Source organism: Portunus trituberculatus, chromosome 18 (assembly GCF_017591435.1).
Source record: "Portunus trituberculatus isolate SZX2019 chromosome 18, ASM1759143v1, whole genome shotgun sequence".
Classification (NCBI taxonomy): Eukaryota; Metazoa; Arthropoda; class Malacostraca; order Decapoda; family Portunidae; genus Portunus; species Portunus trituberculatus.
In genome coordinates, this window is record NC_059272.1 from 20,429,286 (window position 1) to 20,442,894 (window position 13,609).

Here is a 13,609-nt window from a genome sequence, read left to right on the forward strand (position 1 = left end):
CCTTCCATCTCGAGCAGGAACGAAGCTGCCACAAAGCGGCGATACACTAAAGGCACGCGCTCGAGATAGATATCAAATCCAAGGAGGGTTCAGAACGCTTCATGTAGCATTATCTACTGTTCGGATCGTTACAGCAGCACCAGCACCAGCACCAGCACCAGCAGTAGTATTAGTAGTAATAGAAGTTGTTGTTGTTGTTGTTGTTTTAATAGCTGTAATATCGAAAATATTTTTTCCTTAAATATCAGACTAAGAATCTTATTTCAAGACCTGGAGATTGGCGATAATATTGCATTTATTAATTATTTAACTGGAACAACCAATTTAACTTAGAACTGGATATGTGTGTGTGTGTGTGTGTGTGTGTGTGTGTGTGTCGTGAAACTGATAAGATGTTAGTAAGGGGTGGATATAGGAAAGGAGATGTGAGTATAGAGTGACGTAATTACACAGTTCACTTCAACATTGCTTATACGGCTAATTTACATGCTACCGTACAATACTCAACTTTTAGAGTACACTATTTACTATTAGATTTTTTATTACGTCTTGCATTATTACGGCTGCTTTTATACAGTATGCTGCCGCTGTAAGTTTTGTCTATATGATTATAGAAATTAACGTTTCTATTATCTCTAATCGTCTCTGAGGTGTTTGAAATGAGTCGCCCATGCATGAATTACATCAAAGCGTTTCGGAACATGGGACACAAACTTATCAGCAAAAATAGAATAAAAATGTCATTTGGGCCATTTTAGATACATACGTAGATCAGCAATACAATTAGGAGAAAAGTTGTGCTTTGTGATTTATAGGTATTCTGCAGAATTGTTTATGTGGGACTACCCACTTCACTCCCACTGTTAATCATGGTTATCTCATATCCGCTCCGGTTAAATGTTGGACTTGTTTGTGTGGACGTTTCTGAGGAGACTGTAAAGAAGTTAGTTTATACTTAAGTTGAGTAAACAGTACTAACTTCCAATGTTTGGCATTTCCCTTCAGTCTTGAGTTCTATGATCTGTTGACAATCTCGACAGTCACCTAACAAACTGAACATGACAAGTGATAGATTCTTAGCGGATCAGGGCAATGTAATCGAGAGACAAAAAAAGAAAAGTAACTCACAGTGGAAGTGACTCGATTTTCAATCATAATAGTTATGATTCAAACGCAACAAATTAAGTCGATCATCTCATCGTAAGAGAGAAGTAAGTAAACTCGATCTCGCCTGCATAATGAAGGAAAAGAGGATAGCAGAGCATAGTTCCCGAAAGGTTCAGAAAGGCTAAAACGATTATGCCAAGTACGCATATAGAACTCTCCTGTCCTTTGGATCGTGTTAACACAATGGCATATTCCTTAGCAGTCTCGAACGCTTTGGCATCATCCTGTCTACATTTTTATAATTCCTTGTTGGATTGATGTGTTTCCATCAATCGAGTCATATTTTCACACTGGGCTTGCAATACCAATGGAAAAACACTCTTGAAAATTCAAATAAATATACATCATCTTAAAAAAAAAAAAAAAAAACTAAATAGTCGCACTGACAGACCAAGCCATCTGAGAGTACAAGATAATTATTTTATCAAATCAATCATATTCGAAATCCGTCAATCGTATCCTGAACCAGTAGTTTGTTTTATGATGAATGCATTGAAAAGATAGAGAAGCAAATTAATTCTTGTGCACTTTGAGTATATATATATATATATATATATATATATATATATATATATATATATATATATATATATATATATATATATATATATATATATATACTACACACACACACACACACACACACACACACACACACACACACACACATTAAAGAGAAAAAAAATTCCGCTCATATCAATGATGATAGAGTAAAAAAAAAAAAAAATAAATAAATAAATAAAAGGTGTGTGATAACAATAAGCTTGTCTCTTGGGCATTCGTCTTTGTTTCACTATAGGAGACAAACTCAGTGTTAGACGGAACTCGGGTTCTTCCTGTTCTGAGGCACACGTGCGGGAAGACCTACGTAGAGGAGAAATAAATTACCAACAAGAGGGAAACTGGAAGAAACCTTGAAGGCCTACATGCACGTGGCAGTCTGTGTATTACATCCCTATTTCAACTATCATACCACAGTTCCGAAATGTGCGCTCCTATAACCTTTCAATTGAAAGTTCCCACTTGACTACACTGTTTCTCTCTCTCTCTCTCTCTCTCGAGAGAGAGAGAGAGAGAGAGAGAGAGAGAGAGACCGGGGTTGTAGGGGGGGGGGGAATTGGGTGGGGATCAAATTCAATCTTTTTTGCATTTTCACTTAGCTTGAAATCTGGTTACTTTATCGTGAAGGTCAAGGAGGCACCGCGAGAAGCCCCCTCACCTGGACGCACTTGAGGGGCTACCGCTGCCTCGTGAGGCGAGCTTAACTTGACGGTGAACAAATGGATGACTTGGATGAAAAAGACAGATTGAATATGTTGCTTGTAGTGGATGCTTTTAATCCCATTTCACTTTGTAAAATCTAAATATTCATGTGTGGACAAAAAATGCAAGTATGCCTTTACCTCGAAACTATGAATAGAGATGTATAGACTTCAAACAACGAGCTTAACAGCTGTAGTCTGATATGAACTAGAGGTGTTATTATAGTATACAACACTTACTTCACGCTATGGATACGTCTTATGATATGACACCTTTTGTTCACACCTGTTTGTTCACGCTTCAAAGATATATCATATTTATGAAGCATGCACAAATAGGATATAACAAATAATAGTGGTGTAAGGGTTGCCAAAAAAATAACGATGAAAAGAAATACAGATTATGTTGATCTTATAATTTCAAACTCTTAATGCCCTCGCAAGGCGTTTTCAAATGGCTAATTATATAAAAAAAAGTAATAAAGTGACGTAAAATTTGTGTTACACTATCAACATTCAACAAGATGATAAAGATACCCTTGAAACCTCTATGCTGAAGGTGTAGAAAAAAACGGTCTTTGATAATGCGATTTCTGAAACTTGGTTAAGGATCAGTCATTAAGTAGTGTTAGTCAAGAAGCCATAATAGGACGTATGATAGCTAGAGGGTAGTATTCTTCCTGAGACAATTAAATGGTTCATCTGTTCCAAGATGCGAGATAAATGTAAAGCATTACCTGTACATACATTTTTTTTTTCTCTTTACTTTGTTAATTTATTATTGTTGTTATCAATACTCGTAGTTTTTGTCCCATGCACGTGACGTTGCTTGCCCCGCTTTCGCTTCTGTATGCTTCCCGAAAGAAACTTACTAGAACTTCCTGCTTCGTTACTGCGTTGCGTGCTCGTGTTCACTGTTCACATAGCAGGCTCATGGTGAGTGACGCAGTGTTGACGCGACAAACACGGAAGTTTTTCGGATTACAGAAACACGTCTGCAAGCCCCAGCAACGCTGATTCGCGGGAAGGTGTGTAACTCCACGTGTGTGTTTCATTCGCTTCACCAGTCTAGTTTGGATTGAGGGATTACTAGCCCATAATAGGGCTACTTAATTTTTGAATTGCACTGATTTGATGAAATGGGCCTGACATTGCAGATTATCGTGAGGTACAGCAAGTTGTTCATTCATTTATTTGCCAGACCGTAACACACACACACACACACACATATATATATATATATATATATATATATATATATATATATATATATATATATATATATATATATATATATATATATATATATATATATATATAAGAAATATAACAAAGGTGACAAGAGAAAAATCTTCAGGGTCAGCAATCAAAATAAGACAAGAAATAAAGGGTTCAAACTTGACTAGTTAATAGAAAGAAACATATATATGAAGATGGTTCTTAAATAGTGGGAGATAATGGAAGACTCCGTACTCAGGGCTTTGGATCTGAGTCATTATATGATTATATAGATGAAAATGATAGACGGAAACAGGCGGGTATGTTTCCTGATAGAAGTTTCATGTGTTCATGTAGTTTTCCTTAGTTTCCTATATTCTTTTGAGAGAGAGAGAGAGAGAGAGAGACTCCATTAGTAGTACACAAAAGACAAAATATTGAAAAAAATGTACATGGTAATTACTTTATTAGCATTTTTGTAGCTCACAAAAATGGTTACTCATGTGTAACTAAATACTTTTGTTATTCAAAATACATCAATAGGTAAAGAACATTGATATATTCAGTATGATCCTAAAATGCTAACTTCCTCTAGAATTGTATTTCCTGAAGGTCCAACTAATATGCCTCCTCTAGGCATGCTCATCTTACAACCAAGCAAGACTGCCTGCAGCAGGAGTCCAAGGATGCATCATCCCTGTCTTTGCGAGCACCTAGTAACCTTCTTTTAGGTAACAAATAATCGTGCATCTTTTATTATCACTTGCATATCACTATAGGCCTCTTTATTTAGGTAGATGGGAGTCCAATCATCAATCCAACAAGCAGTCAGATCAGCAATGTTGCACTGAACCTACTAATCTCTACAATTATTTTGTTAACAGCAGCTGGTATGTGATGAACATATGGAAGAGTAATTATCTAACATTGTTAAATCTATCGTCAGTAACTAAAACATTACATATCACCTCAGGACTGCATTCAGTACACCTATATATACATGATTAATGAAATGTGTGTTTCACCAGTATTCTATTTCTTTAAAGATCAATAAACACCATCTTGCATAATTATCACAAATTGCTCACATACATAATAACAAATATATTCCTCCAAATGATAACATTAACAGAACTGAGAATATGAACAACCAGACAGAAGGGCACACTGAGGCAATAAAACAGCATCCCAAGAAGCCCACCAAGCTGTGCTGGTAAAACACAGCTTGGAGAAACCTTACAATACTGAGTTTTGAGACAAATCTATATCATCATCATCATACAAAAGTTTCAGCCAACAAAGTATCCCATCTACCTCAGAAGCCATAAAACATTCACAAAGATAAGTCTTTGTGCTGTGACAAGGTTACTGGTTACTATTATAATGTATCTTGGAGCTCTTACTAACAACTGTCCACTTGGCATCCTAGAATCTTTCCAGGATATTACATCACCCAAGGCACAGGTTCTGGACCAGACTGAGCCATAGAAGCAGCAGCAGCAGAAAGCATGGGTGTTTGGGGCAATGACAAGCTAATTGTGCCAGGAGTCAGTTCTGCTACCAGATCAATCAGTGAGGTAGACATCACGGCCAATCGATCCACCCAACTGATCTCATTCCTCTTGTAGCTTTGCAGGTTTGGAGCCCCAATTCCTGAGAAGTTCTGAATCATGCTGTACACTGGAGCACCATGCCATGACAGCCATGGAATGACCCAAGGATTGGAGTACACCCAGTCTTCCTTCTGTCCACTGATGAGTTCATCTTTCAGTCCAAGGTCAAAGTTGATGGAGTCCAGGGAGAAATGACTCATAACATGGCCTGATTTGCTGATATAGCTTGAAGGAAGCCAGTACGATCCAGTGGTGAAGGGCAAATGTATGTCTGTAGGGTCACACTCCACCTCCTCCCCCTCTTCCCCAGGCTCCATGGAATGTCTCTCCTGCCTGACTTGACCCTGGAGAGATGGATGATGTGACCGGCCCTTCCAGTGATGAGGCTCAAGGGTGCTGCTGGGGGAAGACATGGCCAACAGGATGGAGGTAGTGAGGGTGGTGAGGGCACGAGAAGGTAGGCCAGGAAGGTTTGGAATACTGTTATCACTGTCCTGCACAAGGCTCTCATTGGCATCTGCAAAGAAGGATAGGGATAATAGTACCATTCTGATATCCAACTTATGTACTTAGTGAGAAGGAAAGATGGAGATAGGATATCATTTTAAGTAAAACCAAGAGATACAATCTTAACAAGGAATAGAAACTGATAAAAGATAGTAGTTTAACAATAATTGAATGAAACTAGACATATTGAATGAGTAATAGGAAATACACTGGAGGAAAGAAGTTTCCTAGGGTCTTCAGGGGAACCAAAATTATCTTCAGATCAATCTCTGTGACAAATAACTCTTTAAAAACAACTTGATGCATTCTTGTGACAATAAACATTTGCCCCAGACCTGCCAAGGAGTGGAGGGAGTCAACAATTAAGCTGGGGAGAGACTCTGCCATGGGCTCCTCAGGGCAAGGTGCAAGAGTGTTGTTGGGCACTGAGGTAGCATCAATGGAGGTGAGGTGTTGCATCATTGTGTTGATCTGTTGACTGCATTCCTGCGCCAAGACAGTGCCAGCAACCACACTCACCATTGCAGCTGTGTAGCCAACAATACAAACAGCCAATACTTGGTTCAACTGAAACAAAATGAATAATTAGAAGATATAGTGAATATAACCTGAACGCCTAAGTGCAACTTCAGTTATAGCTACTCAGTATTGAATAATCCTTCATGTATTATTAGTCACTACTAAAACTCATTTTATGACTACAAATTAACTAGATGGCAAATCATGTCAAAATACTCTCATGGAAATAAGATATGTACTGACATGATCACTATGTCCTAAAATTGTCATAATTCCCTTCTTAATACTACAATTCACACTGAACAAAACAGGAGGCAAATGAACGAGAAAGATATATAAAGAAACTCAGGTAGAAGTAGGAGTACTATGCTCTGATGTCTTTACTATAGGCTTTCTTTGAGGAAGACCTATAAGTGAAGAGTTAGAGGATGCATAATACCATTATGCTACCACCTTTCCTTCTCACCAATTCATGAATTTCAAACAAACGCAAGAGGTTCTCACCAGATTCAAAACAGTGGTGCAAGTGGATGAAGGCAGAGTCTGGGTGAGGGAGAGCAAATCTGTGTAGGTGAAGTATCCTCTCTTCACGCCTTCACGCCAGGACACCTCAGCTTCTACCCGTTCAAACACACTCAGGAAAGCATCAGCATCAACGAAGAGGTTCCAGTCCTAAGATAGAGTAGAAGAAATCATTTAGTGAACATATAAGTAATAGCACTATATGAAAGAAAGATGCCAATATCTTATAAAAAAAATAATAATAATAATAAATAAATAAATAAATAGAATAAATAAATAAATAAAGATACAAAAAATAATAATAAAATCGTAAATAACAACTGAAGATGAATCCCTCTGGCATTCTAAGCAACAATTTAGGCATGTTCTCTGTAGTAATGAATGAAAAGTCAATAATGGGAAGATTGCTAATGACCAAAGTTGAATCCCTCCACCCTTCCAAGTCACATCTGTCAACCATGTTCCAGGTAGTAACATGGACTCACAATAGCAATAAGAAACTCTCGCTCTGCCTGATTGAGGTCGGTCAGGGACAAGGCAGCAGAGGTGGCCCACTCGTCATTAAACACCTCATCTTCCTCACCATCATCATACAGGTACTTGCTGGCAACCATCTGAGGAATATGGCACAGTCAGGAACATAGCAATTAACATGATCTTGGATTAGCATTCTTATGAAGCTTTCAACTGTTTTTGCTTATATCATATATTGTGATCTTTATCAGTGTTCTTATTTTACAATGTAAGAAAAGTTGCTATAAACATGAGCTAAGAGGAAAACCATGGCTAAATGTTGTTATTTCCAGCAACAAGAAATAAAAAAAAATTGTGCTAATTTCTCCTGTATTATAACTGTAAAGAATGGCTGAATTACACATTAAGTTACAATATTCCTAGTTGGGGAGAAAAAAAAAAAAAAAAAAAAAAAAATCTGTGAGGTGGAACTCACCGTTGCCACTAAAAACACCTGTGAGGGAGAGGTGTTGGCCAGGTAATCAGGGTTCTGAGTGCGTAGACGGTCCAGGTAGAGCAATGCCACAATGAGGGAGCACGGGTGACACATGCATCATAACACACTGAAGAAGCATAGCGTGTGTCCAGCTTCTCTAGTCCATCTTGGCGGCATATCTCACTGAACTTTTCAACCGACATGCCTACAATGTTTGAAAAGAGATCAATATGAGAAATACCTAAACCATAAATCAGTTAACTACAAAATATCATAAAATGTCAACAAAACATCTAAATAACGGAAAAAGAACAAGTGTCAGGAGAATCTTCATTAACCCGTAAGAGGTCAGCACTGATTTACCTCTGAATACTCATCCAGGTCACCAAAAATTCCACTTTCTTTTTTTATTCCATAAAACTCAAAATGGGCATAGAAAAGTAAAAATAAGAATTAAAGTTCGAAATTGCCATTTTTAATGTCCACCTGGAGCTTTAAATTTACCTCGCTTAGTGATGCTGCCAGACGTACAACTTCTGAATGAGACTTTTTTAATCGTTTTATCAATATTTTTCTCCTACGAGATATGTGTATGATGGTTACATATTCATAAATTAACCCATGTTTTATGAAATGAAAAATACAAAAAAATATTTGTAAATACTGTAAATATAATGTAAAAAATAATTTGCTCAGTTTACCACAAAATATTGTTTATTATTTTTTCTTTCAGTATCTAAGCTTTTAGTATTGCAGCAGGGTGTGATATTCTTCAAAACAAGGCTCAATGCATAGAGCTACATCACATTCATGACAGTAATACCAAATGTCGCTCCGTTTTTTTGGGGTCACGCTAATGCGGTAGGGAGGGGTGGGGGAGGGGGATGACTAATCCATGTCAGAATGACGGGAAACTGTGCTGATATATGCTAGACACTTCAAAGAATATAAATCTTGAAGCTGGAGGGAATTTCAAACGCATGGAAACCGAGAAAGGGGCGAACGTACTTGTACGTGATTGACCACAGATAGTAAACAAAGACTCCACGTACATGTACGTGGTTGACCTCTTAAGGGTTAACTTATAAATAATGAAAAACAATTACCTCTAAGACAAAATATCGATGACATGAAAGAATGCAAGAAAAGTATTAGGTTCAAGTTTAGTTTGAAAAATATCAATCAATGGTAGACTGAAAGAATTATTGAGATACACTAAGTAATAATGTACTCACTTGTGAAGGGTAAAGATGGGCGGTCAGTGGATGGCAGCCGCCCATAGTAAAGAGTCTTGCGGATACGCTCGGCATATTCAAGATACTCCGGCAGGAACTGAGGGTGACAAGGGGACAAAAAAGGTCAGGACAGGAATAGAAGACTGAAGAAAAATGGGAAGTACAAGCCTGAGAACATTTTGATTCTTGGAAAATAAACTTATCCTAGTATTGCAACATTTCCTAACTTTTCAATTACAGCATTATCCTACAACTTTCTTCCAGTTTTTCTACAATTATTGAAATTAGTGAGTTTTAAACAAATAAGAATAACCCACTTGGTGCTGTAACAATTTTTTCAACAAATTAAGCTAAAAGTTAATGTTCCCACAGCTTGAACTCCAAAGTAAAAGCAGATTCTATCAACATACACAAAACCATGTTCACTGACTGGAGAGAGAGAGAGGGGAAAAAAAAAAAAAAAAAAAAAAAAAAAAAAGCATCACTGAAGGATAGCAGACATTAAATAACTGGTTCACAAATCCCTAGCCACCAACAGCAGAAGATGGGCACAGGAAGCCAGCCATCCCCTCTTTCACATTCAAGATAACACAATAACAACTCCAGCCACTTATCCTGATAATACCACAGACAAGCACATTCATCAACTCACTGGAGAAAAATGCCATCACTAATCAAGATAATATTATAAATGACTCCAGCCACACCAGAGAACATATACCCACCTATTTTCTTAGGAACAAAACATTACTACTCATGATAACACGATAATGGGTGGAAAATGCAAGGCAAGTTATGGATATGGAATAACTGAAGAGGTTTGGACCTGGGAGGCAGTATCAGTAGTGATGACACGAACATCCATAAAAAGGCATAGGAGAGCTAATACACGAGTTATGATTCATTGGTTGTAGTTGTTGATGCAGCAGTAGTAAAAATAGTAGTAGTGCTAAGACCATCCATCCTTTTCCTAAAACCGTTGAATATGAATCGCAGAGTGAAGAAGGGAGCGAATAATGAATCATGTGCTGCTATATTGGTATATATATATATATATATATATATATATATATATATATATATATATATATATATATATATATATATATAACAGCACAAATAAAGTTGACGAGAGCAATAGTAAAACACATATTCTCTATTCCATCATGCCAGTGCATACTACTATTAATCATGAATGGCGAAGCAAACACGGCTAGCCAAAGTTATGAATCGTGTGTTGTGAAAGGCTAGGGAGGGAAGGGCGGCCAGCAGCAGCAGATGGCCTCCCACGTTCCCTCTCCCTGCCTCGCTTCACCGACATTCACTCTTCCCCACTCAAATTCCTCTTCCTCCTGCACTTCTTTCGTTCGCTTGATACTTCTGGTAAATCATGCATACTGCTTACCTTGGAAAACTGCAAGGAACTCAGGGTTTCGTGCGTAGTGGGAAGCATGGTGAGGTCCCCACACGTCCCTCACATGGGCGGTAGACTGACACTGGTGACTGGGAACACTTTCAACTACTAGGGAGCAACTCGACTCGACTGAAGCCACACTCACCGTCAAAACTTCCCTAACAAGGATTCCTGCTGAAAGAAACTACCCTAGCTAAGTATTTGCATGCCTTCACGTACGTGTTTCTTACATCGTATGTTCCAACTTATTAAACATTTGTTTGATTAATAAACAACTAAAATTATCGAAAAAAAAGAACTAGCAAAGAAAGCCTTGTAAAAAATAAATAAATAAACAAAAGTAAGTAAATGAATATCTCAACCTCACACGTGTCCTGTACCCATAGATACCTACCTCTACCCATACGTACTGTACCTACCTACTTTTAGGTACGTACTGTACCTACCTACCCGAGTAGGAAGGTACAGTTGAATGCACACACTTGATAAATGTTCATTTCAAGAAGCAACGATTTTATTATCGATAAAGAAAATAGAACAGCATTCTTAGCACATTATTTACTTATGAAATCCGGTCTTCATCATTGACTAATTTAAAGAATATAATAAATTTAAAACACTTATCCGTTAAGGATGATATAAGTGAAAAAAATGAATAAATCAACTTGTCTTATCTACCGTGGGTAGGTACGTATAATTTATCTACCAGTAGCTAAAACACCATTCTAACGATAGGTACTGAAAAAAGTAGTTATTCCATAAAAAGAAGAAGAAAAAAAAAAACTACTGTAGGTTTTACGCACCAAAAGAAAGCTACCTAGCTAGAAAAAAAAAAAAAAAAACACTAGCTATATTATAGCGAAAAGAGAAAGGCGCACTCCACGAAAAAGTGTAAAGGCGGTGGAAATTTCCTTCTGGCAAGTATCTTAATTACCATGTTTATATATATATATATATATATATATATATATATATATATATATATATATATATATATATATATATATATATATATATTGCACTTTCCAATACAGATTATTGTTTGATCCATACTAAATGCTTGACGAAGACTGTAAAAAATCCTAGTTGGATATGTTTTTTGTGGCATCATTTATATTGCAATAATTAGTTTTATTTATAAGCGTTATGTGTGTGAAATAAGCTGGATTAACATATTATTGTATAAATTCAATCAATCATATTGGAGACAAATTCTGGCTGGATATGGTGTAAAGTAGCTACGTACTGAGGCGGAGGAGCAGAACCAAATAATACATTATTTCACACCTCAAAAGCGTCATAGATAGAAACTAAGCGTTTATCACGGACACAAGAGGTCACAGGATTGTCAGAAAACGCCATAATCTTCCATCTGTAGCTGTGAAATGTGAGTACCAAAGGAATGGAAGTTTTGGTTGTCATATATAAACAAGTTAAGGTTCGCTGTAAATAATGAGACTGGAATAACTATTGCATATTGTTATTACATATCTATAGCTCTCTCTCTCTCTCTCTCTCTCTCTCTCTCTCTCTCTCTCTCTCTCTCTATGTGTGTGTGTGTGTGTGTGTGTGTGTGTGTGTGTGTGTAGCCGATCGCCTTCGTCAGTCACACAGAAAGAGAAAGAGAAAGCAGTGGCGAATCCCACCAGCAGCTTGTAACTCGGCTCCTCTCTGCAGTAGCGCATCCAGTGAGGTGCACACTCCTAGCAGCCTGGTTCAGACTGATTGATTACTCTCAGTTACTGAATATGATATATGTAATCCAATTTGAAAAAAAAGGAAGAAAAAAAGTAAATTCAACCACACGTTTTTAGTCGTTGTGCAAACAAGAGAGTCGATCACCTATAATAATCTTATTAGAGTAAATCTGACAGCTTTCTTTCATTGCCAAGTGACGATTTGCCTCACTAGTGGACAAGGCTATGAACTTAAGATAAGGAAAAGTATGGCGTAAAAGTAGTAAAACATCAGTACTTAGTATGATTTTAAAATACTAAATAAATAAATAAATAAATAATAAATAAATAAGTAAATAAATAAGTAAAATAATAGACCATTGCTTTGGAAATTAATTTACCTAACCAAACCAACCTATACCCTAACCTAGGTTAGACCTCTCCCAGTCTCCCCACAACAAAAATGAGAGAGAGAGAGAGAGAGAGAGAGAGAGAGAGAGAGAGAGAGTGTGTGTGTGTGTGTATTCAACTTGGTCGTCTGCTGGTCACCCAGTCAGTCTTCCCCATTACGGAGCGAGCTCAGAGCTCAAAGACCGATGTGTGTGTGTGTGTGTGTGTGTGTGTGTGCTGTACAGGGAATACTCTCGGTGAAAACTTCCCTAGCAAAGTCGCTTTCGTTTCTATTAAATTTGAACAAGTTGCAGTGCACTTTCCAGCTTATCTTATCTCGATCCTTGATTCCTAGTGTCGTCAGATCCGATCAGTATATCAGATATCTGAGGCGTTTTCAACCCTGGATATATATATATATATATATATATATATATATATATATATATATATATATATATATATATATATATATATATATATATATATCAGGCAGACCGCAGGAACATAACTTTCAGAATTGCCCCGACAAATTTTAACTTTCCAATGCTATAATGCCAGCCTGGCTTGATCTGTACCTAGGTTTACTCGTTCATCTCGTTTGTTTGTGGATAAGCTCTAGGCTGAGCTACCCACCATTTTTTAGATCAGTTTGAAAAGATGAGTATCGATCATTATCAATTATATATAGGTATCTCCAAAATGCCAACTGTTTGGAGCCTCCTCCTATGATCTATTTGGAAGTAGTATATTTTTTTGTGCCCTTGGACACACCTCTTGACTCTTTAAGAAGAAAAAGGAGAAAGAGTAGTATCAATGTACCGAAATTATTTCTGCGGTTCACGGCGAAGCCAAAGAAAATCTTCCCTAGCGTGGTTCCTCGATCATCTCCACAATTCCGACCCTGTTACAGTGTTGTCATTCAACTGGTACACTGATTTTACTAAAATCTACAGTAGGTTATACATATCGCACGGGTAAGCTCACTTGCTTATTTCTGAAAGACTGAGCAAACATACTACGCAACGTTGAGATTTACCCTAAGTAAGTTGCGTAGACTTATTAAATCTAGGGAGAATCTAGTATAATTTCCCTAGACAGGATAAATGTTTGGCGGGCTTTCTCAGTTGTGAGCCT

At 37.2% G+C, this 13,609-nt stretch overlaps 1 protein-coding gene across 1 annotated transcript; it reads right to left on the reverse strand.

Moving 5' to 3' along the window:
- Window positions 1-4,096: 4,096 nt before the first annotated feature.
- On the reverse strand, window positions 4,097-10,555 carry LOC123505667 (protein CNPPD1-like). Its single transcript, XM_045257298.1, is given in 8 exon segments — window positions 4,097-5,777; window positions 6,103-6,334; window positions 6,791-6,958; window positions 7,294-7,422; window positions 7,758-7,864; window positions 7,867-7,962; window positions 8,993-9,089; window positions 10,398-10,555. Coding segments are annotated over 8 exon segments (1,563 nt in total). The 5' UTR covers window positions 10,446-10,555; the 3' UTR covers window positions 4,097-5,091.
- Window positions 10,556-13,609: the final 3,054 nt, after the last annotated feature.